The 27,672-nt window shown below is 41.8% G+C and overlaps 1 protein-coding gene across 1 annotated transcript in view; it reads left to right on the forward strand.

The window, feature by feature from the left end:
* The window catches only part of ANTXR1 (ANTXR cell adhesion molecule 1), a 243,880-nt gene extending 234,996 nt beyond the window's left edge, over positions 1 to 8,884 (forward strand). Inside the window, exon 18 of the mRNA XM_082672424.1 lies at positions 5,926 to 8,884. Within this exon, the coding sequence (XP_082528550.1) occupies positions 5,926 to 6,186 (261 nt within the window). The 3' untranslated portion in view covers positions 6,187 to 8,884. The remainder of the gene's footprint in view (positions 1 to 5,925) is intronic.
* The last annotated feature ends 18,788 nt before the right edge of the window (positions 8,885 to 27,672 follow it).

A 27,672-nucleotide genomic window follows, 5' to 3' on the forward strand; every position in this document is an offset into this window, starting at 1 on the left:
AACCCAAATTCAGAACTCACAGGCAAGCTTGAATACTTACCATGGTAACAAAAGAGCAGAACATGGAGAATCCAATTTTGAATTTTCAACTTATTAATGTTTTGCAAATCTGATGGCCAGCTGGAAAATATGCAATACAAAGAGTTAACCAAACTAAGTAGTATATAAAATGATGTGCAGGGCTTCCGTGGTGGTGCAGTGGTTAAGAATCCGCCTGCCAATGCAGGGGACACGGGTTCGAGCCCTGGTCCAGGAAGATCCCACATGCCATGGAGCAACTAAGCCCGTGCGCTGCAACTACCGAGCCTGCGCTCTAGAGCCCGCAAGCCACAACTACTGAAGCCCGCGCGCCGAGAGCCCGTGCTCCACAACAAGAGAAGCCACCACAATAAGAAGCCCATGCACCACAACGAAGAGTAGCCCCTGCTCACTGCAACTAGAGAAAGCCCACGTGCAGCAACAAAGACCCAACACAGCCAAAAATAAATAAATGTATTTAAAAAAAAAAAAAAAGATGTGCAAACTGGCTGCCCCCAAAGAATTCAGATTAAAGTATCCAAGTTAAAGGGTTCCAAAGCAATTTGAATTCTCATAGAATTTTAAAATATTGAGGCTGAAGGGTCCTTGGTCTAGCTAGCACAACAATTTTGTTTCAGATGAAGATGAAGAAGCTGAGACCCACAGAGAGAAAAGAGACTTAGGGTTTCACACACTAGAGGCAGAACTGGAGGTAGAAGTCTGCCTCCCAGCCCAGACCCGCAGGGCAGACAGACCACAGTCCCACACCCCCAGTTTCCTGACTGCTCTCCTTGGATCATCAGTGTCTGCAGTCCAAAGCTGGGAAGCAGCCAGAACGTGCTCAATCAGATCTTTCATCCTGACTACACCATGATCGTTTCAAAGTGTGTCCCCTCCAGTTTAGATAAAGAGCTTTGCTGAAGAACAACCTCCTTTGATAAAGCAATAAAAAGTAACCCAAATTTTTAAAGGTAACATGTCAACACTTCTAGTGTGGAAATCAAGGGAAGCACACAGGATTCTCGCCACCCCTAGCCTGAGAGTCTAGAGAATGGTCCAAAGAGACCATCAGGGGATGACTGAGGAGATGTAAACACACAGCCGTGAGTTCATGAACCTTTGATCCTCTGAGAGCCTAAACCTGCAGGGAAAATCTGAGCTTCCTACGAAGGCTTGCTCCACCTCAGAGACCCTCAACGGTGTGAGCAGTATTGAGTGCCAACTTAAACTCGAACCTCCTGCTGCTATGAAGACCTCAAAAGGAGAAGACCCAGACGGTGTCTCAGAAATAATGCCCCAGCCATTGGGGAAACAAGGTTTATATCGAGAAGACTACCAAGTGGCAGAGTTTAGTCTTCATTAAACAGATATTTGTGGAGAGCTTAGGATGGGCTAGGGTGGACATCCGCAACAAAGAGCAAGAATTTAATTGAAAAGTATAAGCAAGGCCAGATCACAGAGAGCATATGCTATCAGAGGGAGGCATTTGGATTTTATTTTAAGGATCCTTGGGAAGCCATTGAAAGACGTTAACCTGGGGAGTGAACTGACCAGATTACGTTCTGGAAAGATCTCTCCATCTCTTGATCTGATCTCTTGATCAGATCTATGTTAAGAGCTGATGGACTGTGGCCAAGTGCCACACTGTGTCTTACCGTCTACAAGTGCCTCGCGGCATTATTTGCACTTTTAGCCTGTGTTCAGGATAATACAGTAAAAAGGGGGGAGGAGAGCCTAAAGCAAGCAGAGCTAGGTTTTAATCCCGTTTCTACAGTTTCCCAGCTGGGTGGTCTTGGGCACGTTATTTAAATAGGTCTGAGCCCTCAATCTCCTTTCTGTACAATGAAAATAATAATACTTAGCTCATGGGGTTTTGATAATGAAGTGGATGATGTGCCTGGACATTTCTAATAATCCTCCCAACACCATTAGATTCAACCGAATCAAAATGGCATTTTTCAGCCCAGGAAGAGCATCACCTAGCATCCTGCTAAGCCTCCACTTAGCAAGAGATACTGTTGCATTTTCTTCTTACAATTTCATCAGGACATTTTGTTGCTAATGTGTGAAAATAATTGGCATATATACTTTGTAAATGAGCAGTGAGGTAAACTGAAGTCAAAGCCAAATATTGGATCTGAATCAAGCAACCCGAAGACAATACTGCAAAGAATTCAACTGGTTACAAAGACCAGCGTAGGAAGTAAGTGCTCCATTTGTCCTAGCAAACTTTTAACCAAACACTGGTGCAGACTTGCTGGCATGTGTGACACTGGGAACATCTGGCCTTTCAATTATCCTCTCGCAAGCAAAAAATGATGTCGTGTAAACTGATCTTAAAGCCAGCTACATGGTCTAAGTGTTAACAGTGTTTGTGTTGGCTCCTTTGGCTCCCGGTTTTAAGAACTTAATTTATAGCCACACCCCTCCCTGAAGTCCTAATTGCGTCTTGCTGTAACTGACCCCAGGGATTTGTTTATGCAGTGTCTGCATCTTCTTTTCAGGATGGTAAGTATGTATAAATGCATCACTAGTCAACTGTGCGTCCTGTAAGAATAAGTTACAGGAGTGACGCAGCAACGGGAGGACAGAAGAAGGTGTGGAAGAGAGCCAGCTCTGGGAGCTGCTCTGGTCATGTGTCCAATGCTACAGTTTTTTCCCTGTATACCAGTTTTATTCTAGAAGCCAGGTGAGAAGGGTAGAGGTTCTAGCCTGCAGCTCTCCTAGGAGGCACTGAACTAGGAGTCTGAGCACGTTTCCCCACCCAGACTCAACTTCACTTACCAAACACAATGTGCCAGGCACTGTTCCGAGCCCTTCAAGAAAACTGGTTAAGTTAATCATCTTGACCGGGAGTGGCAGGTGGTGTTATTATCCCCAGCCTACATCTCTCAGTGGGATATGACTCAGGGGGGCGTGGCAGAGGCTGTGAGCTTGCCCCCGCCCCTCTGGCTCTGGGCTGCTATGCTGGGCTCAAATGTGCTGGGTCTGTAATGAACCACAGCCTGTGCTCTGCAGCAGGTGCCCGTGGGGCACCCCTGGGGTGCTACTGACTATAGGAAGAGGCGCTCTCTGCCTCTCTCCCACCTTCACCACTGTCCTTCAGCTGCTGTGGCCAAGAGGCTGTGATGGCAGCAGGGGAGGGGCTGACCGAGGAAGATCTTTCTCCATCTCACTCCCATTGCCCCCCCCCCAAACCCCTGCCTGCTTTTACTCCATCTTTAGCTGACAGACGTGAGAGATCGTCTTCTGTTCCGTGGATCCTTTCAAATCTTTCTGAAGACATTTAGGAATCCTAATCTGGGTTATGAACAGAAGAAGCCTGGCAGCTCCTGATTTTGTCTCCAGCAAAAACACTAGAGTTGGGCTTCCCTGGTGGCACAGTAGTTGGGAGTCCGCCTGCCGATGCAGGGGACACGGGCTCGTGACCCAGTCCGGGAAGATCCCACATGCCGCGGAGCGGCTGGGCCCGTGAGCCATGGCTGCTGAGCCTGCGTGTCCGGAGCCTGTGCTCCGCAGCAGGAGAGGCCACAACGGTGAGAGGCCTGCGTACCACAAAAAAAAAAAAAAAAAAAAATTTGTGTGAAATAATTAAACGGGCCTCTGAGATAATTCACCTGCTCTCTTGGCCCAGCTCACCATCACTGATCCCTAAAGGGAGGGAGAGAGCAGTGGGATGACCAGCCCTAAAGGAAATCTAAGCCACGTGGGGACTTGACTCCAGGCTCCTTCCCCAGGATCAGAATTTTCCTTCATCTTTAAAGGAAATGGGCCTCTTGGTCTGACTGGGCATATCTAGGAATGAAGGGCAGAACATGTAGTACAGTAAATCCCAACTCTGAATTGTCCATTACAGGAACTTATCACAGATGGTAATCGTTAGGACATTCACATCTTGGAAGAAAGAGCTTTATCCAGGATCATAAATAAAGTGTAACCGAGGCTTCGATTTATAAAGCTATAAAAGAGGGCTGCTTGGACAAACGGGAATTCACAGTACTGGGTCACAAAATTGACTTAACCCGTGAAAGTTTGACCGTGACCTGGGAGTTCTGGGCAATGCAGTGAGAAGATGGTAGCTGATTTCTGCAGTTAGTGGACCCCAATCGAAACCTAATAAAGTTAGGTCATGGTTTAATCTCATGAAATGCAAGCCCAGAGAAAATGGGGTGCTGACATCTAAATACGGCATTGTAATTCCTAAACCAACAGCGGAGCACAAAACAAGGCCACTGCCTTCCAGAAGTTTCTCACCTAGTCAGGGAGCCAAGGCATTTACAGATAAAGCAATTATAGTATGCAGGCTTCGGTGTGTGGCGTAGACTGTAGATAGAAAACTCAGGGAGGGAAGCGAGGGATGAGTGGAAGCAGGACCCTTCAGGGAAAGACGTGTGGAGGAAAAGGGACTTGACTCGGGACCGGAAGGATGGATGGGGTGTACACGTGTGAGGAAAGCTTTGCTCGGGGCCCCGCCAGCTCCCACAAACATTCGTCGTGCCCCCGCCGTGACGCTCCCCAAGCCAAGTCTCAAATCACACACTTGTATTTCCCTCTTATCCTTCAGGTAACTGGTCCTTAAAGTCCACAGCCTCACTCTCTTCGTCCCCCTCAGGCCCGTCCTCAATAGGCCTGGAAAGGGAAACTGTGGCCCCTCTGGACACGTCCCATCCAGTTTGGCCACCACAGGATGGGCGTCCGTCCTGAAGAATGAAGCCAGGAAAAATGCCGTACTCCCTCCTCGGCCCCGGTATAATGCTTGTATCAGGTTAAAATCAGGTTAAAATGAACAGGAGAGGAGAAAGGGACAGGGCAGCCTCAGAGGGGATGGCCCCGATCCTGTCAGCATCCAGGACACACAGTAGAGAGAAGAAGATGCCCCGATAGGCGTGGGAAGTTTAGAAAAAGGCCAGGACCCCACAAGGCTGGCCGGTACCCTGCCCAGGCAAGAAGGGGAGGGTCGAATGGGAAAGGTGAGGGGGGTCCACACACCAGAAGGAGAACATCGTGACAGGGAGAGCCCCTGTGCTCCCGCCCCTTGCAGAGCCCAGTGTTGGGTGAAGGCTCCCAAGTGCCTGTTGAGACTGGAGGTATCTGTTGGGGGGCAGGGCGGGCGGGCCTGTGATTCTGGAGAGCAAAGAGGAGGTGCCCCAGGGGAGAGAGGGCTACCTAGGGCTGGCTTCGTATTCTGGACTTTGAAGAGGCTTCTGCAGGGGTTCCAGGTGTCTACTCTGCATTATCTAGTCAGGTACCTGGGAAGGGTGGGGAAAAAGCTGGATTCAGGGTTGATGACTGCTTTGCAACCAAAGGTCCCCGGGTTGTATTTCTTAAGAACCTAAGGGCACCTGGGCAGGTGCGACAGCAGCTGGAAGAGGGATTCCCCAGGGAAAACAAAAGCAGGATAAACTGTCCATGTCAGAGCTCTGGGGAAGGCAGGGGCTTGGAGCGGGAGGCTGTATCTACTGGTGACAACAACCCCACCTCTTCCTAGTTGTGATTTAACCTTTCTGAGCCTCAGTGTCCTCATCTATGAAATGGGACGACTGATAATAATACCTGCCTGGCAAGGCTGTTGAGGAGATTAAATTCAACGACCTCTGTCCTCACCTTGACCCTGTGCGTCCAGTTAAGGTCAGTCCCCTGCTCTTCCACCTCGTCGAGAGAGAGAGGCTCGGCGAAAAATGAAATTGAACAAGTAAGTTTGCAACACAGTAAGCCCAGAAGGAGGGAACGAGGAGCTTATTTGTTGTCGAGTTCTGGTGTAATGCTCTGCTGGGCGCACGGACATAAACACGGCGTCTGCTTGCCACGTATTTTTCAGGCTGCCCCCTCCTGCACACTGCCACCCGCCCTGTTGTAAGGCCCCAGCAAGCATCAGCTCATGCTTCCTTCTCTCTGATTCTCTTCCAGGGACGCTGTATCAACTTCACCAGAGTCAAGAATAATCCTCCTGCCAAGTACCCCCTCAACAATGCCTACCACACCACCGCACCGCCTCCTGCCCCCATCTACACCCCACCCGCCCCCGCTCCCCACTGCCCTCCCCCACCCCCCAGTGCCCCCACCCCTCCAATTCCATCCCCACCTTCCATCCTCCCCCCTCCCCCTCAGGCTCCCCCTCCCAACAGGGCACCACCCCCGTCCCGACCACCTCCTAGGCCCTCTGTCTAGAACCCCCAGTTCATGCTCTGGGTTCTCTCAGAAACTTTGGGGAGGAGGCTCCTCTGTGGTGTTAGAACAAGTCTTTCCAGTTAAAGGGGGCTTCCACTTTGGAAATGAGTGGGGATGAAGCCCACTGACGTTCACACACTTTAAAAATTGGTTTGTAACACCAGTACACCGACAATTGTGATCAGAGGAAAGAAATCGAAATTTTGAATTGCCTGAAAACAAACAATGAGGCAACTACAGTCACAATTATAGCCAGCCAGCCATCACCTCTAGAAGGTTCCAGAGACGCTGAAACTGCTGAGATGCTCTAAATGGGATTGTGTCTCATGGAGATCAATAAGAAAATCGTTTCTCTGAGGGTGAAATGCAGAGTCAGATAAGAAATAACATTGCTGGGTTGCTAAATGCTGCCTTCCCTCTTTCACTCCACCTCCATCACTTGACCCTGGACCCTTGGCCTAGGAACCAAGGAATCCTCACCTCTGTGTGCCACCCAGGAAGGTCGAGACCCTTTGCCTACATCTTTGGGGAAAGATTGGGGTCCCCATTGTGGCAAGAAACTCAACATCATACAGGTATCCAAAAGCATGTTCTGGGATTTGCAGAGGAGTAAAAAGATATGCCTTATGTTCCTTCCAAATTCTCCCAGTTTCCAAGTGAGGAAGAGGGCGGTTGTTTACTGAAGGAAAAGGTATGTTACCATGTTGCTGTGTAAGTGAAATCAGGTATGTGCACTGACAGGCGAGTACTGATGGGAGCATCAGACAGTTTCTAAAACCCACAGACCATCAGCAGCTGGAGGTGGCTGGCTTTGGCCCAACATGGCCCCTAAATCAACAGACAACGGCATCGTCAAAGAGCAACTTGTTAACGCCTCATGTTAAAAAATCAAGATTTGGCTTCAATTTAAATCACTTGAGATACGAAGAAGTGACTGATCCTATTTTCCACAGACAAACATTAGTTGATCTTCCCAAAATGGCATCACTAGCACCTACCACACAATTTCACTGATTTTGTTTTTCTTTCTCGGTGAAGTTGTGCACCAGAGATTTCTATGTAGAGCTGAGAGACAATAGTCCGGACATACTAAGGAATTTATCCAAAAAAAACCACATGTGTTTGTGGATACAAATATATTTCTCCTTGGCTTTTCAACATACTCACAAATATTATCAGCTGCCTGAAATTCCCACCATGCCTGGGAACCACTCCACTCCTCCAAGTCTTTCTGAATCTGCTATCACCAGTAAGCTCTATAATCACTTTCTAAACATTAGGCTTCATCACCCAAGGGCGAAAACAGAGGCCACTGTTTAGGGCCTCCTGCACCAGCCTGTTCAAAATTACCTCCCCCTCCAACTTTCCACACATCTTAACATTCCACTCCCGAAACCCTTAAATCTTTTCAGGAATGAAGCAGAATATTAAGTAAATGCAAACTTAGTGCTTCGGGCTGTGGTCTCCAAAGATCCTTCAAAAACCCATCAAGCCAGCCTCATTCTTTCATCTTACTTAGAACAGAGACATAGGACCTAGCATGCATTCCATACACACCAATGCTTGTAGCCATGGCAGACATTGCTAATCAATCACAGCACCATCTTCCATGGAGCCCAGTGATTTCTACACAATCCTCAAATCATAATTCCAAAGAGCCACCACTAATCAGTCAAAATTGAGACATAAACGATCCCTAATTGCCCTCTCAACTTTAGAAAGCAAAAGCAAACAAGGATTGTGTGGGGGAATGGGGAAACCCTTGGGCATTAAAGGTACAGTCAGGGGAGAATAGATCTAGGCAGAGTGCCCTAGTCGGGGTCCACAGGCACTAAATCTGCATTGCCAACACCAAACTGACACTTCCCCAAGCATACCTCAGACCTGCCCTTCTCCCAGCCTGCCGCTGCCAGAGACTCTCCCGGCTTCCTCCTAGAGCTAAAATCAGAGATATTTTACAGGGCTTATGAAAGCAACCTCCCTCGCTTGCCCCCAACCTGGCCCATATTGTCTATTTTTAGAACATTAGGTTTCTTCTTGAGTATAGTCCTCCATAAAGCAGGTGACAGAATGTCTTGGCCACCTGCAGTGACATTGCTGGACTCCAGAGAACCATTCCATAGGCGAATGGGTTCCCCAGGCTCACAGCGTACAGGCGTTGAGCCCCTGGCCACTGTTTTGACTGCTGGCGGTACAAAACAGTCCACCCCACACCACTGCTGCATGGCTCACTGTGGCCATCAGAAAGTTCAAGCCAAGATGTTGACACTGTTGTGCATCAAGATGGCAGGCATCAGGTGAGAATACGCAACATTCAGGATCCCAACTGCACATCAGTCAGAAGCCCTGTGCAGTTTCCAAGATGTTGTTTTGGTGAACTTTTAGATGAAATAGGGAACTGCAAATATATGATGACTTTGAAGAGGATTAGCAGGGTTTGTCCTTAAAAAGGGACTCTTCATGTCAACCCCAGTCATTTAGAATTACAGTGGAGAAGGAGAAACCTCTATACTGTATGAACAAGGTAATATTTTAATAGTAGGCTATTACAGGCAGGAAAATTCTTTAACTGGTTTATAAAATCTATCCAAACTTGTGTCATTCCCTGTAAAAGGTAGCAGACATATGATTGTGATTAGGAAACTGCACAAAATTATTTTTTCAACCCTCATGTTATTGTCCTCCTGAAGTTTTTTTTTAATAAAAGCCAACTTTTTGTTGTATATATTCATATTCCATGTGTTAGATGGAAGCATTTCCTATCCAGTGTGAATAAAAGGAACAGTTGTAGTAAATTATTATAAGGCCAATGATATTTCATGGCAGGTTATTCTACCAAGCTGTGCTTGTTGGTTTTTCCCATGACTGTATTGCTTTTATAAATGTACAAATAGTTACTGAAATGACGAGATCCTTGTTTGCACAGCATTAATAAGAACCTTGAGTGGTTACCTCTGTTGACGACCAGTTCACAAACAGCTTCTGTCCTGGAGCTTGGCCCATACTCCAGTAAGACACAAGGTCTCTCTTTTACCAAAGTCAAGAACAGAGCTAGTGGACATATTAATTAGTAGTCTTGGATATCTGGCCATGGATAACCTCATTGTAAATATCACTAGAATGGGCAGAGATAATCTGGAAGTCTCATATATACTAAAGTCCAAACACTGTGTCAGATGAGGGAAATCCATCCAAGAACTAGAAAAAAAGCAATGATGAGATAATGAGCAACAATTTCAGCCCAGTGCCAACTCAATAAAAAACAATTAATGCTGTGTAAAAGTGGGTTGAATTAGTTTGCAAACTATATAAAGATATATGCCATAAAAAGCCTATTAATGCACACCAGATGGGAATGGGATGTTCTAGTCAATTGTGTTTTCTAGTTATCTGAACTCTACTATATTAGCATACTTGGATAAGCAATTTAAAAGAATTAGAATATGATTTTTTAAATACACTTAACATTAAACTCTTCTAATTCTCTCTTCTATCTGTGATAATTCCTAAGACAGTATGGATCTTCAGTGCCTCTGAGTCAATGTTATAAAAATCAGTTATTGCTGTACCTGCTATAGGAGACTGGGCTAAATGTGTACAATGACAAACCCTGGAAGTTGCTTTTTTAAAAAAAATAATAAATTCTTAAAATTAACTCTTTTCCTAGTTGTGTCTTTGTTATGAAAATGAAGTGTAGGTTGTTCAAGTGCTTAACATCCTGATCATAAAAATGGCTATCACTCTGCAGATTAAATTATATTGCTCAAATTATTTTGCGCCCTCCAATAAACTCTTCACTGTCTTGATTACTCTCATTTCTTCTTTAGCTGTCCAACATTCAACGTATTCTTTATTTTTAGCAACAGTTTTAGATTTTAAAAAGTAACATGTGCTGGGCTTCCCTGGTGGCGCAGTGGTTAAGAATCCGCCTGCCAATGCAGTGGGCATGGGTTCGAGCCCTGGTCCAGGAAGATCCCACATGCTGTGGAGCAGCTAAGCCCATGCACCACAACTACGGAGCCTGCGCTCTAGGGCCCACGAGCCACAACTACTGAACCTGTGTGCCACAACTACTGAAGCCTGCACGCCTAGAGCCCATGCTCCACAACAAGAGAAGCGACTGCAGTGAGAAGCCCGCGCGCCTCAATGAAGAGTAGCCCCCACTCACCGCAACTAGAGAAAGCCCGCACGCAGCAACGAAGACCCAACACAGCCCAAAATAAATAAATCATTTTTTTAATTTTTTTAAAAAAACTTTTAATTAAAAAATAGTAACCCATGCTAAATGAAACAGTGAAGTAAAAGTAGAGATATAGAAGCACACAGGAAAAAAAGTAAATGTAGTGGATCAGTCAAGATTGTTCGGCTGCCTGTAACAGAAACGTGGCTATGATTGATTTGACTCACAGAACAAGGACTCTAGAGGTTTGCTATCTGCTTAAGAAACCAGGCAGTGTCATAGACAGTGCTGCAGCAAATACCCTTCTATCTATATAGACTTCAAAATATTTTTGTTATTTCTGCACCTTATTCTCCTTAGCGGCTTCCATTCAGCTCCTCCTCCTCTTACATTTTTTGTAGGTAAAAGAGTACTAGTTCCTGAATCTGTTTCTTTACAAGTCCTCATTAAGCCTTGAGTTCATCTTAATTGGAATAAAACCCTCTGAAAACAGAAAATCACGCCACAATTTCTTTCCAAGATTTCGTTAATATTCAATTTAAATAGCATTTTGGGCACATGCAAGTTTTTAAATTACATTCTTCATTAAATCATTTTGAGAAAACTGGCTTGCAATTTGGAAGGAAAAAGAGAAGTTGGAGCCCTACCTCACTCCTTCCACCAAAATAAATTCCAGCTGTATTTAATTTAAGTGTAACAAATAAAACCAGGGAAGTACTAGAAGTAGTACTTTCTGTACGGTATAAAGAATTTTTAAATCTTATATATTGTTTGACTTGCCAAACAAATTTCAATGATTGAGCTCTGAATGCTGAGTAGTGCTCCAATGCATTATGTTGAATAAACAAAGAAACCAACAGGAATAAGATCATTGATCAAGTGCTGACTGTGAACTGGAGCGGGAGATCCAGAATTATTCATCACTAAATCCAATTTTCTATCTTCAGATAAATACATGTTTCCCTGAAGTGTCACTCAGGTATAGAACAATCGATATAACAGTTTGTCCATTTAATACATTGTAAACAAGGTCAGTGTTACTTACAATTATCATTTTGTATTAGGCCATAGAGTTGGCATATGCAAAACAGATGAAGTTATTCGGTTTACAATTGTATTGTGTTGGCTTGAACCATGGCATCTCCATCCTGAAGTTATCATACCTAAACAAATTAGAAGGTTTATAATTCCACTGAGCATAATCTTTAGTTCCTCTCTTTTTTGCTCAACGTTCAAATGATCATTTAGTTATATAAATCCTTCCTTCTCTATTTAACTTGGAACAGTTTTAATTCTTGGGAGTTAAAACTGTGCAACATCTCCTTTGTTTAGTTTTAAATATAATTTCACAATGTACTTATAAAGCAAAAGCAGCAGCTGACAAAATGCCTGAGTCACTTGAGAGTTCAGAGCAAACCTCTGTTAAATGATGTTCAATTAATTGTGCACATTCAGTACTTTTTAGCCAGCATATTTAGTTGAGAGTTTCTTATAAACATTAAAATGGATGCAACTCAGAAAAGACATATTTCTTTGGAGTGAAGTGGCTTGCATTCTTGCAAAGCATTTTAAAAGTACAAGAAAGAGGGACTTCCCTGGTGTCACAGTGGTTAAGAATCCACCTGCCAATGCAGGGGACACAGGTTCGATCCCTGGTCCAGGAAGATCCCACATGCCACGGAGCAACTAAGCCCGTGCACCACAACTACTGAGCCTGTGCTCTGGAGCCTGCAAACCACAGCTACTGAGCCTGTGTGCCACAACTACTGAAGCCCACACACCTAGAGCCTGTGCTCTGCAACAAGAGAAGCCACTGCAATGAGAAGCCCGCGCACCGCAACAAAGAGTAGCCCCCACTCGTCACAACTAGAGAAAGCCCATGCACAGCAACGAAGACCCGATGCAGCCAAAAATTAATTAATTAATTAATTAAAAATTTTTAAAAGTACACGAAAAATTGGCACTAAGAGTACAGGAACCATTTCATTTTCTTCTGAAAGAGAAGTCATAAGACAGGCGACCTATCAGCCACCCATCACTGACACTTTCAAGCACTTTGGAGTTGCTGCCAAGATAGTGGAGTAGGAAGATCCTGAGTTCACCTTCTCCCATTGGGCACACCAAAATCACAACTATTTACGGAGCAACTATCAATGAGAATAACCTGAACACTAGCAGAAAAGATTTTCTGCAACTAAAGATCTAAAGAAGGAGCCACAGTGACTTTGGTAGTGGGAGCAAAGATGCAGTATGGTCAAGACCCACACCCGTGGGTAATGACCCACAAACGGGAGGATAATTACAATTGCAGAATCTCTCCCGAAAGGAATGAGGATTCCAAGCCCCAGCGTCCTGCACCAGGAAGACAAGCTCCCTGAGTGTCTGGCTTTGAAGGCCAGTGGGACTTGCTTAAAGGAGAGCCAGAGACTCTGCTTTTACGGGGCACATGCAAAATCACACATGCTCTGTGACCCAGAGCAGAGTCAGTAATTTGAAAGGAGCCTGGGTCAGACTCACTTACTGAGCTTGGAGAGGCTCCCAGAGTCAAGAGCCAAAAGGAACACCCTCTGAGGACACAGATGCTGGCAGCAGTCATTTTTGAGAGCTCATTTTACCACATGACCCTGGTGCTGCCAAGCACCATTTTGGAGTCTTCCTCTAGCCCATTGGTACCAAGGGCTTACCCACTCACCAGCTGGTCAGCACCAGTCCCAGGACCCCCCAGGCTAAGAGGCCAGTAGTATAGGAACTAAGCCCTGCCCAGAAGCAGGCCAGGCACAAGCCCCAGATACCCTTGTCCACGCAGCCAGCCACACCAAGATTTAGCCCCACAAACCAGCGGGTTGGCAGCCCCTGCATGAGTCAGGGTCTGGCAACAAACCATGCCAGGGATCAGCTCCGTCCACCAGCTGACTGCAGTAGTGGGTCCCATCATAACAGAAGGGCCCAGCAGCTTACACAGGGTCACCCCTAAAGCATATAGCTCTAGTGACCAGAGAGGAGTATGCTGCCCGGCCCCATAGGACATCTGTTAAATAAGATCACTTCTCCAAGATCAGGAAGCATAACCAACATACCTAATACATAGAAATAGAGAATTAGGCAAAATGAGGGAAGAGATGAATATATTCCAAATTAAGGAACAAGATAAAACCCCAAAAGAAGAACATAGTGAACTGTAGATAAACAATCTACCTGATAAAGAGTTCAAGGTAACAATCATAAAGATGTTTAATGAACTTGGGAGAAAAATGGATGAACACAGTGAGAAGTTTAACAAAGAGTTAGAAAATATAAAGAAGAACCAAACAGAGCTGAAGAATACAATAACTGAAATAAAAATACACTAGAAGGAATCAACAGTAGACTAGCTGATACAGAGGAATACATTAGCAAACTGGAAGGCAGACTAGTGGAAATCACCAAAGCTGAACAGAAAAAAGAATTTAAAAACATGAGTATAGTATAAAAGACCTCTGGGATAACATTAAGCATAGTAATAGTCACATTACAGGGGTACCAGAAGGAAAAGAGAGAGAAAAAAGGGCAGATAACTTATTTCAATAAATGATAGCTGAAAATGTCCTTGATCTGGGAAAGGAAACATTCATATCCAGCAAGCACAGAATATCCCCAAAAAGATGAATCCAAAGAGATCCACACCAAGACACATTGTAATTAAAATGGCAAAAATTAAACATAAAGAGAAAATCATAAAAGCAGCAAGGAAAAAGCAACAAGGTATGTACAGGGGAACTCCCATAAGGCTATCAGCCGACTTTTCAACAGAAACCCTGCAGTCCAGAAGGGAGTGGCATGATATATTTAAAGAGATGAAAGGGAAAAACCTACAACCAAGAATCCTCTACATGACAAGGCTGTCATTCAGATCTGAAGGAGAGATAAATAGTTTTACAGACAAGCAAAAGCTAACCGAGTTCAGCACCACTAAACCAACTTTACAAATATGTTAAAGGATGATTGCTTTGGTAGCCCATATACTAAAATTTGAATGATACAGAGAAGATGAGCATGGCCCCTGAGAAAGGATGACATGCAAATTCATCAAGCGTTCCATATTTATATGAGATCAAAAACACAAAATATGGGGGAAAGGAGTAAAAAAATGTAGATCTTTTAGAATGTGTTTGATCTTAAATGACTACCATTTAAAACAAGTAGATATAGTTATAGGTCAACATATATGAACAACATCATAGCCACAAATCAAAAACCTGCAATAGGTTCACAAAAAATAGAGAGAAAGGAACAGAAGCATACCACTAAAAGTCATCAACAATGTTGTAAATCAACTATACTCCAATAAAAATTTTAAAAAATAAAAATAAATTAAAATAAAAAGGAAAGTCATCAAAACACAAGGGAAGAAACTAACAGAAGTACAAAACAATCAGAAAACAAGTAACAAAATGGCAATATGTATGTACCTATCAATAAACACCTTATATGTCAATAGACTAAATTCTCCAATCAAAAGATTTAGTGTGGCTCATTGGATTAAAAACAAGATCCGGGGCTTCCCTGGTGGCGCAGTGGTTGAGAGTCTGCCTGCCGATGCAGGGGACACATGTTCGTGCCCCGGTCGGGGAAGATCCCACATGCCGCGGAGCGGCTGGGCCCATGAGCCATGGCCGCTGAGCCCGCGCGTCTGGAGCCTGTGCTCCACAACGGGAGAGGCCACAACAGTGAGAGGCCCACGTACAGCAAAAAAAAAAAAAAAAAAAAACAAGATCCGTATATATTCTGCTTACAAGAGATTCATTTCAGAGCTAAAGACACACAGACTGAAAGCAAGAAAGTGTGAGAAAAAAGATATTTCATGCAAATGGAAATGACAAGAAAGTGGAGGTAGCAGTATTCATATCAGACAAAATAAACTTTAAAACAAAGTCTATAACGAAAGAGAAAGAAGGTCATTACATAATGATAAAGGGATCAGTACAAGAAAAGAGTATTATACTAGTTAACATATATGTACCTAATACAAGAGCACATAAATATATAAAGCAAATATTAACAGACATAAAGGGAGAAATTGCCAATAATAGTAGGGAACTTTAACATCCACTTATATCAATGGACAGATCATCCAGACAGAAAGTCAATAAGGAAACAATGGTCTCAAATAACACATTAGACCAGTTGGACTTAATAGATATATACAGGACATTCCATCCAAAAACAGTATACAATACACATTCATCTCAAGTGCACATGGAATGGTCTCCAGGATAGGTCACATCCTAGGCCACAAAACAAGTCTCAACAAATTAAAGAGGACAGAAATTATATCAAGCATTTTTTCCAACCAGAAAAGTATGAAACTAGAAATCAATTACAGAAAGGAAAATGGGAAAAAAACAAACACATGGAGACAAGACAACGTGCTACTAAAAAAACAAGAGATTGATGAAGAAACCAAAAGGAAATCATAAAATACCTCTAAACGAATGAAAATAGGAACACAACACTCCAAAATCTATGGGATGTACCAAAAGCAGTTCTAAAGGGGAAGTTTATAGAGATACAGTCTACCTCAAGAAACAAGAGAAATCTCAAATAAACAACCTACCTACCATCTAAACAAATTAAAAAATCAAAGCACAGACAAAGTCCAAAGTCATCAGAAGGAAGGAACAATAAAGATCAGACATAAAATAAATAAAATTGAGATTAAAAATAGTAAAAATCAATGAAACCAAGAGCTGTTTTTTGAAAAGATTAATAAAACTGAAAAACCTTTAGCTAGGCTCACCAAGAAGAAAAGAGAAGCATCCAAATATACAAAATAAGAAATGAAAGGGGAGAAATAACTACAAAAAAATCATAAGAGAATACTACAAACAGTTATACGCTCACAAATTGGACAACCTAGAAGAAATGGACAAATTTCTAGAAACATACAACTTCACAAGACTGAATCAAGAAGAAACAAACAGGGACTTCCCTGGTGGTCCAGTGGTAAAGAATCTGCCTTACAATGCAGGGGATGCCGGTTCAATCCCTAGTCAGGGAACTAAGATCCCACATGCCACGGGACAACTAAGCCCATGCACCACAACTACTGAGCTCACACACCTCAACTAGAGCTTGTGTGCCACACCACAGAGCACACGAGCTCTGGAAGCCATGCACCACAACTACAGAGCCCACATGCCCTGGAGCCTGCATGCCACAACTAGAGAAGAGAAAACCTGCACACCACAACTAGGCAGAAGCCCGTGTACCACAACGAAGACCCCATGTGCTGCAACGAAAGATCCCGCATGCCTTAACTAAGATCCCCCATGCCACAACTAAGACCCGATGCAGCCAAAAATAAATAATAAATAAATCTTTTAAAAGAAGAAGAAGAAACAAACAATTAGAACAGATCAATCACTAGTTAAATTGAATTTGTGAAAAAAATAAAAATAAACAAAAAAACCTCCCAACAAACAAATGTCCAGAACCGGATGGCTTCATAGGGAAATTTTACCAAACGTAAAGGCGAAGGAACATTTCCAAATTCATTCTACAAGGCCACCATTACTCAGGTACCAAAACGAGAAAAAGACACCACAAAAAAAGAAAATTACAGGCCAATGAACAACATAGATGCAAAATTTTTCAACAAAATATTAGCAAATCAAATTCAACAATACATTAAAATGATCATACACCATGATCAACTGGGCTTTATCCCAGGGATGCAAGGATGGTGCAATATCTACAAATCAACCAACATGATACACCTCTTTAACAAACTAGAGAATAAAAATTATATGATCCCCTTTGAGCCCTGAACCAAGATGGTGGAGTAGAAGGATGGGCTCTCACTCACTCTTGCAAGAAAACCAGAATCACAACTAGCTGCTAGACAATCATCGACAGGAAGACACTGGAACTCACCAAAAAAGATACCCCATATCCAAACACAAAGGAGAAGCCACAATGAGACAGTAGGAGGGGTGAAATCACAGTAAAATCAAATCCCGTAACTGCTGGGTGGGTGACTCACAGACTGGAGAACGCTTATACCACAAAAGTCCACCCACTGGACTGAAGGTTCTGAGCCCCACGTCAGGCTTCCAAACCTGGGAGTTCGGCAATGGGAGGAGGAATTCCTAGAGAATCAGACTTTGAAGGTTAGTGGAATTTGATTGCAGCACTTCAACAGGACTGGGGGAAACAGAGGCTCCACTCTTGGAAGGCACACACAAAGTAGTGTGTGCATCAAGACCCAGGGGAAGGAGCAGTGACCCCAGGGGAGACTGAACCAGACCTACCTGCTAGTGTTGGAGGGTCTCCTACAGAGGCAGGGGGTGGCTGTGGCTCACCATGGGGACAAGGACACTGGCAGCAGAAGTTCTGGGAAGTATTCCTTGGCATGAGCCCTCCCACAGTCTGCCATTAGCCCCACCAAAGAGCCCAGGTAGGCTCCAGTGTTGGGTCGCCTCAGGCCAAACAACCAACAGGGAGGGAACCCAGCCCCACCCATCAGCGGTCAAGCGGATTAAAGTTTTACTGAGCTCTGCCCACCAGAGCAACAGCCAGCTCTACCCACCACCAGTCCCTCCCGTCAGGAAACTTGCACAAGCCTCTTAGATAGCCTCATCCACCAGAGGGCAGAAGCAAGAAGAACTACAATCCTGCAGCCTGTGGAACAAAAACCACATTCACAGAAAGATAGACAAGATGAAAAGGCAGAGGGCTATGTACCAGATGAAGGAACAAGATAAAACCCAGAAAAACAACTAAATGAAGTGGAGATAGGCAACCTTCCAAAAAAAGAATTCAGAATAATGATAGTGAAGATGATTGATCCAGGACCTCGGAAAAACAATGGAGGCAAAGATCGAGAAGATGCAAGAAATGTCTAACAAAGACCTAGAATAATTAAAGAACAAACAAACAGAGATGAACAATACAATAACTGAAATGAAAACTACACTAGAAGGAATCAATAGCAGAATAACTGAGACAGGAGAACAGATAAGTCACCTGGGAGATAGAATGGTGGAATTCATGCTGTGGAACAGAATAAATAAAAAAGAATGAAAAAACGAAGACAGCATAAGAGACCTCTGGTACAACATTAAACACAACAACATTCGCATTATAGGGGTCCCAGAAGGAGAAGAGAGAGAGAAAGGACCAGAGAAAATACTTGAAGAGATTATAGTCGAAAACTTCCCTAAGATGGGAAAGGAAATAGCCACCGAAGTCCAGGAAGCACAGAGAGTCCCACAGAGGATAAACCCAAGGAGAGACACACCGAGACACATAGTAATCAAACTGGCAAAAATTAAAGACAAAGAAAAATTATTGAAAGCAGCAACGGAAAAATGACAAATAACATACAAGGGAACTCCCATAAGGTTAACACCTGATTTCTCAGCAGAAACTCTACAAGCCAGAAGGGAGTGGCATGATATACTTAAAGCGATGAAAGGGGAGAATCTACAACCAAGACTACTCTACCCGGCAAGGATCTCATTCAGATTCAATGGAGAAATCAAAAGCTTTACAGACAAGCAAAAGCTAAGACCAAACCAGCTCACCAACAAATGCAAAGGAACTTCTCTAAGTGGGAAACACAAGAGAAGAAAACGACCTACAGAAACAATCCCAAAACAATTTTAAAAATGGTCATAGGAACATACATATTGATAATTACCTTAAACGTGAATGGATTCAATGCTCCAACCAAAAGACCCAGGCTTGCTGAACGGATACAAAAACAAGACCAATATATATGCTGTCTACAAAAGACCCACTTCAGACCTAGGGACACATACAGACTGAAAGTGAGGGGATGGAAAAAGATATTCCATGCAAATGAAAATGAAACGAAAGCTAGAGTAGCAATACTCGTATCAGATAAAATAGACTTTAAAATAAAGAATGTTACAAGAGACAAGGAAGGGCACTACATAATGATCAAGGGATCAATCCAAGAAGAAGATATAACAATTATAAATATATATGCACCCAACATAGGAGCACCTCAATACATAAGGCAACTGCTAACAGCTATAAAAGGGGAAATCAACAGTAACACAGTAATACTGGGGGACTTTAACACCTCACTTACACCAATGGACAGATCATTCAAAATGAAAATAAATAAGGAAACAGAAGCTTTAAATGACACAATAGACCAGATAGATTTAATTGATATTTATAGGACATTCCACCCCAAAACAGCAGATTACACGTTCTTCTCAAGTGTGCACAGAACATTCTACAAGATAGATCACATCTTGGGTCACAAATCAAGCTCAGTAAATTTAAGAAAATTGAAATTATATCAAGCATCTTTTCTGACCACAATGCTATGAGATCAGAAATGAACTACAAGGAAAAAAACGTAAAAAACACAAACAGATGGAGGCTAAACAATACATTACTAAATAACCAAGAGCTCACTGAAGAAATCAAAGAGGAAATCAAAAAAATACCTAGAGACAAATGACAATGAAAACATGATGATCCAAAACCTATGGGATGCAGTAAAAGCAGTTCTAAGAGAGAAGTTTATAGCTATACAAGCCTACCTCAAGAAACAAGAAAACTCTCAAATAAACAATCTAACCTTACATCTTAAGGAACTAGAGAAAGAAGAATAAACAAAACCCAAAGTTAGCGGAAGGAAATCATAAAGATCAGAGAAATGAATGAAATAGAAACAAAGTAAACAGTAGCAAAGATCAATAAAACTAAAAGCTGGTTCTTTGAGAAGATACACAAAATTGATAAACCATTAGCCAGACTCATCAAGAAAAAGAGGGAGAAGACTCAAATCAATAAAATTAGAAATGAAAAAGGAGAAGTTACAACAAATATCACAGAAATACAAAGCATCCTAAGAGACTACTACAAGCAACTCTATGCCAATAAAATGGACAACCTGGAAGAAATGGACAAATTCTTAGAAAGGCATAACCTTCCAAGACTGAACCAGGAAGAAACAGAAAATATGAACACACCAATCACAAGTAATGAAATTGAAACTGTGATTAAAAATCTTCCAACAAACAAAAGCCCAGGACCAGATGGCTTCACAGGCGAATTCTATCAAACATTTAGAGAAGAGCTAACACCTATCCTTCTCAAACTCTTCCAGAATATAGCAGAGGGAGGAACACTCCCAAATTCCTTCTACGAGGCCATCATCATCTTGATACCAAAACCAGACAAGGATGTCACAAAGAAAGAAAACTACAGGCCAATATCACTGATGAACATAGATGCAAAAATCCTCAACAAAATACTAGCAAACAGAATCCAACAGCACATTAAAAGGATCATACACCATGATCAAGTGGGGTTTATTCCAGGAATGCAAGGATTCTTCAATATACGCAAATCTATCAATGTGATACACCATATTAACAAATTGAAGGAGAAAAACCATATGATCATCTCAATAGATGCAGAGAAACCTTTTGACAAAACTCAACACCCATTTATGATAAAAACCCTGCAGAAAGTAGGCATAGAGGGAACTTTCCTCAACATAATAAAGGCCATATATGACAAGCCCACAGCCAACATCATCCTCAATGGTGAAAAACTGAAAGCATTTCCACTAAGATCAGGAACAACACAAGGTTGCCCACTCTCACCACTCTTATTCAACATAGATTTGGAAGTTTTAGCCACAGTAATCAGAGAAGAAAAGGAAATAAAAGGAATCCAAATCGGAAAAGAAGTAAAGCTGCCACTGTTTGCAGATGACATGATACTATACATAGAGAATCCTAAAGATGCTACCAGAAAACTACTACAGCTAATCAATGAATTTGGTAAAGTAGCAGGATACAAAATTAATGCACAGAAATCTCTTGCATTTCTACACACTAATGATGAAAAATCTGAAAGAGAAATTAAGGGAACACTCCCATTTACCATTGCAACAAAAAGAATAAAATACCTAGGAATAAACCTACCTAGGGAGACAAAAAACCTGTATGCAGAAAACTATAAGACACGGATGAAAGAAATTAAGAATAATACCAAGAGATGGAGAGATATACCATGTTCTTGGATTGGATCAATATTGTGAAAATGACTATAGTACCCAAAGCAATCCACAGATTCAATGCAATCTCTATCAAATTACCAATGGCATTTTTTATGGAACTAGAACAAAAAATCTTAAAATTTGTACGGAAACACAAAAGACTCTGAATAGCCAAAGTAGTCTTGAGGGAAAGAAACGGAGCTGGAGGAATCTGACTCCCTGACTTCAGACTATACTACAGACCTACAGTAATCAAGACAATATGATACTGGCACAAAAACAGAAACATAGATCAATGGAACAAGATAGAAAGCCCAGAGATAAACCCACGCACCTATGGTCAACTAATCTATAACAAAGGAGGCAAGGATATACAATGGAGAAAAGACAGCCTCTTCAATAAGTGGTGCTGGGAAAACTGGACAGCTACATGTAAAAGAATGAAATTAGAACACTCCCTAACACCATACACAAAAATAAACTCAAAATGGATTAGAGACCTAAATGTAAGACCGGACACGGTAAAACTCTTAGAGGAAAACATAGGAAGAACACTCTTTCACATAAATCACAGCAAGATGTTTTTTGATCCACCTCCTAGAGTAATGGAAATAAAAACAAAAATAAACAAATGGAAAAAAAAAATAAATAAATAAACAAATGGGACCTAATGAAACTTCAAAGCTTTTGCACAGCAAAGGAAACCATAAACAAGACAAAAAGACAACCCTCAGAATGGGAGAAAATATTTGCAAACGAATCAATGGACAAAGGATTAATCTCCAAAATATATAAACAGCTCATGCAGCTCAATATTAAGAAAACAAACAACCAAATCCAAAAAGGGGCAGAAGACCTAAATAGACATTTCTCCAAAGAAGACATACAGATGGCCAAGAAGCACATGAAAAGCTGCTCAACATCACTAAAGATTAGAGAAATGCAAATCAAAACTACAATAAGTTATCACCTCACACCAGTCAGAATGGGCATCATCAGAAAATCTACAAACAACAAATGCTGGAGAGGGTGTGGAGAAAAGGGAAACCTCTTGCACTGTTGGTGGGAATGTAAATTGATACAGCCACAATGGAGAACAGTATGGAGGTTCCTTTTTAAAACTAAAAATAGCACTACCATACGACCCAGCAATTCCACTACTGGGCATATACCCTGAGAAAACCATAATTCAAAAAGACTCATGTACTGCAATATTCACTGTAGCTCTCTTTACAATAGCCAGGACATGGAAGCAACTTAAGTGTCCATCGACAGATGAATGGATAAAGAAGATGTGGCACATATATACAATGGAATATTACTCAGCCATAAAAAGGAATGATATTAGGTCATTTGTTGAGACGTGGATGGATCTAGAGACTGTCATACAGAATGAAATAAGTCAGAAAGAGAAAAACAGATATCGTATATTAACGCATATATGTGGAACCTAGAAAAATGGTACAGATGAAGCCGTCTGCAGGGCAGAAATTGAGACACAGACGTAGAGAACAAACATATGGACACCAAGGGGGGAAAGCGGCAGGGGGGTGGGGGGGTGTGTGATGAATTGGGAGATTGGGATTGACATGTATACACTGATGTGTATAAAATTGATGACTAATTAGAACCTGCTGTATAAAAAAATAAATAAAATAAAATTCAAAAAAAAGAAAAAAGAAATTGTCTACAGCTAAGAACATAGGCCTGTTAAAGATGCTTGCATCTACTGAATATATTAATGAGTTATTGGCCTGTAGTTTTCATTTTTCGTAATCTTTTTATCTGTTTATGCCTTCGGTAAAATTCTGTTTTCATGAAATAAACAAAATCATATGATTCCCTTCAATAGATGCAGAAAAAGTTTTTGACAAAATTCAACATTCATTTATGAGAAAACCTCTCAACAATGTGAGTATAGAGGGGACATACCTCTACATAATAAATGCCATATATGACAAACCCACAGCCAACATCATATTTAATGTTGAAAAGCTGAAAGCATTTTCCTCTAAGACCAGGAACAAGACAAGGATGCCCACTCTCACCAGTTTTATTTGACCCAGTACTGGAAGTTCTAGCCACAGCGATCAGGAAAGGGAAACAAAATCAAAAATAAACAGATAAAAAGCTTTTGCACAGTGAAGGAAACTATCAACAAAATGAAAAGGCAGCCAACTGAATGGGAGAAGATATGTGCAAATGATATATCTGCTAAGGGATTAATAACAAAAATATGTAAAGAGCTCACAGCTCAACATCAAAATAACAAACAACTAGATTAAAATAAGGCATGGGACCTGAATAGACATTTTTCCAAAACATACAGATGGCCACGGAATATATGAAAAGATACTCGGCATCACTAGTCATCAGGGAAGTGCAAATCAAAACCACAATGAGATATCACCTCACATCTGTCAAAATGATATTATCGAAAAGACAGGGGACTTCCCTGGTGGCGCAGTGGTTAAGAATCCGCCTGCCAATGCAGGGGACACGGGTTCGAGCCCTGATCCAGGAAGATCCCACATGCCACAACTACTGAAGCCTGCATGCCTAGAGCCCATGCTCCACAACAAGAGAAGCCACTGCAATGAGAAGCCGGCGCACCACAACGAAGAGTAGCCCCCACTCACTGCAACTAGAGAAAGCCTGTGTGCAGCAATGAAGACGCAAGGCAGCCAAAAAAAAAAAAAAAAAAAAAAAAGACAACGGGGAATTCCCTGGTGGTCCAGTGGTTAGGACCTGGCGCTTTCACTGCTGGGGGCCCAGGTTTGATCCGTGGTTGGGGAATGAAGATCCCACAAGCTGTGTAGCACAGCCAGAAAAAACAACAAATAACAACTGTTGGAGAGGGTGTGGAGTAAAGGGAACCCTCTTGCACTGTTGATGGGAATGTAAATTGGTGCAGCCACTATGGAAAACAGTATGGAGGTTCCTCAAAAAATTAAAAATAGAAGTAACATACAATCCAGCAATTCCACTAATTAGAAAAGATATATGCACCCCTATGTTCCTTGCAGCAATATTTACAATAGCCAATATGGAAGCAACCTAAGTGTCCATTGATAGATGAGTGGATAAATGTGATATGTATATACAAAGGAATATAACTCAGCAATAAAAAAGAATGGAATATTACCATTTGTGACAACACGAATGGACCTAGAGGTATCACGCTTCGTAAAATCAGTCAGATGGAGAAAGGCAAATACCACAATTTCACATATATGTGGAATCTGAAAAACAAAACAAGTGAACTAACATAACAAAACAGAAACAGACTCATAGATACAGAAAACAAACAGGTGGTTGCCATAGATGGGAGGTGTGAGGGGATGTGAGGGAGATTAAGAGGTTCAAACTTCCAGTTACAAAAAAAAGTAAGTCATGAGGATGAAATATACAGCATGAGGAATATAGTCAATAGTATTTTAATAACTTTGTATGGTGACAGATCATCACTCAACCTGTGATCATTTTGTAATGTTAAAAAATATCAAATCACTATTCTGCGCACCTGGAACTAACAGTATTGTAGGTCAATTATACTTTAATTTAAAATAATAATAATTAGTAGTAGTTGTGGAAAATAAATAAATAAAATACAAGCACTTTGACATTCTCCTCCCTCTGAGCCCCACCCCAAACTTTACAGGATACAGAGCATGTTTCTTTTTGCTTAGTTTTACTCTTAAAATTATTTACAGGACTCCTGTTGTAAAAGACCTGCTTGAAATTGATGATAACATGCATTTACACCCAAGCTCTTTTGGAGATAAATATTCCATATGAATGCAAAGAGTAATTCGTAGATAAAGGTGACGCAGAAGCATTCGCATTTATCTGAAATTGAAGGACCAAGCTTCTCCCCAGCTGGGGTGGATTTCAAGTGAATGGGAAGCAGCCTCTATCTCTGGAGAGGTGGCCTGGGGATTCAAAAGGCAGGCTCGAAGGGTGAGAAAGAAGACAGTGGGAGATCCTCAGACAGGAGCATGAGAGGAGCAATTCCAGACAAGAGGGGCAAAAAGGAAGAGGTGTCAAACCAGGCTACAAATCTTCTGATAATCCAACACCTGGAATTAAGTAAGGTGCGAATAAACTAGGGCCTGGTGGGGTTGGCTCAGCTATGTGGTCCTGCTGGCTAAAGACATCAAGCATGATAATATGGTCATTAGGGTGTAGCAAATGACCAAGGGACTATTTAAGTTCTGGTGGCAATAACTGTACTGTTGGGAGCGCCTTCACTGAGAACAATACTTACGATTGATGGGGTTGAGCTTAGGGAAAGTCCAGACAGACCCTGTTCAGTTCCTCTCATTCCAAATGGTGGCAAAGATGATGGACCTCAAGCCTTGGGTGAGTAAACCCAGCCTTAAAAGGAGTAATGTGGCTCCCAGCCATCTCTCCAGGAAGAGAAATTTTCTTTCCTGCTTCAAATAGGCATGTAAGTATTTGGTACAAATTCTCCTTTCTAACCCCACATCTGGCTGCCTTCTCCACTCTGTGCAGAATTGGATGTAATGAGCACCTCCTGGTGCTAATATGGACACACTGTCTGTGTCTGTGCAACATGTGTTCAGTTTCCATGGTTTTGCATTGTGTGTTTCCATGAGGCTGAACAGACTTTCAGACTCATTCACATTTGTTTCTGCTCTGACGATGTAATCCCTGCTATGAGGAATAGACCTGCAGTGAGCTTGAGAAGAATTCCACATCTTACCTTTGTCAGACATTTCCATTTGCCCCATCAAAGCTACCAAAACAAATGCTAACTCCCAACAAACCCTGGCCACTACACATATTACTGGCTGAGAATACTGGTTCTCTTACCACTTTGATGTTTAGATCAGCATTTTTATAGGTTTTTCAATATTTGCTTTTAGGAGATTCTGAATATATATTATTATTTATTTAATCTTGAACCATTAGTAAAAACAAAGAGATCCCATTCAGCACTATGTCCTGGACACAGTTTTGTTGCTTCTAATTAATAGTAACTGGTAACTGATTTAAAAAAATTTTTTTTAATTTCCTTAGCAAGTTAGGAATAGAAAAGAAGAAAAACTTCCTTAATCTGTTAACAGGTATCCACCAAAAAAACTACACAGACATTATACTTAATGTTCAAGTATTAGAGGTATTTCCTTTAAAATAAAAACAAGAAGGGATTCTAACCATCACCATTATTCTCCTAGCCAGTGCAATAACACGAACAAAAATTTTAAAGTAATTATAAAAATCAGGAAGAAAATAATTGTCATTATTTGCAGGCAATGTATTGGACTGCCTAAAAATTCCATAAGAATCAACTTTAAGATTACTAGAACTAATAAAGGAGGCCAGTGAGCTAGCCAGGGACATGACCAACACAGTCAATGATCATGACCAGTTAGAAAGCTGTCCATTCACAATAGAAAAAATATAAATTACATATTTATATTTTTAAAGTATGTATAAATTATACATGAATATGTATATATATAATAACTAGAAATAAAGCTAACCAAAAAAATGTGCAGAACCTATAGGAAGACAACTATAAAACTTCATGAACTACATGTCTAAATGGGAAAACTTAATACTAAAAAGTTGTCAGATCTCCACTACATAGAAAAAGAGATTCCAGATGGATTTTTTTTTTAAGAGAATGCGAGATAAGTGTTCTTGCTTCTAATTAATGGTAACTGTCCATTGGTAGTATTGTCCATGAATGGAAGGTTCTTCTTATCTTGCCAATCAGACAGGTCTCAACTCTCAGAGAAAAGCAAGAAAAGAGAGAAGAGAAGAATGGAAGGCAGGACAGAGTTATCTTCTCTTAGTCAAGGCAAGACTAAGCAGAGAAAAGTAGAAGTGTCCTCTCACCCCCTACACTCTGATACTAACGTAGACTATACGATAGTGCAGCCCCTCCAGTAATAACTTATGCATATGGTGCCTGTCTCATAGTAGTCAGTCAGTGTTAGCTGAGTGAATAAACGTACAAGTGAAGAACCTCAGCATGTCCAATGTTTAAGCAAATCAACAATAGAAACAGAAGCTGTATCGGAGACAATGCTTCTTTTTAATTTATTTTATTTATTTATTTGTTTGTTTTTGGCTGCGTTGGTTCTTTGTTGCTGAGCGTGGGCTTTTCTATAGTTGAGGCAAGCGGGGGCTACTCTTCACTGTGGTGCACAGGCTTCTCATTGTAGCGGCTTCTTTTGTTGCGGAGCACAGGCTCTAGGCACACGGGCTTCAGTAGTTGTGGTGCCCGGGCTCAGTAGTTGCAGTT

This window comes from Grampus griseus (genome assembly GCF_964374135.1).
Source record: "Grampus griseus genome assembly, chromosome: 15".
Classification (NCBI taxonomy): Eukaryota; Metazoa; Chordata; class Mammalia; order Artiodactyla; family Delphinidae; genus Grampus; species Grampus griseus.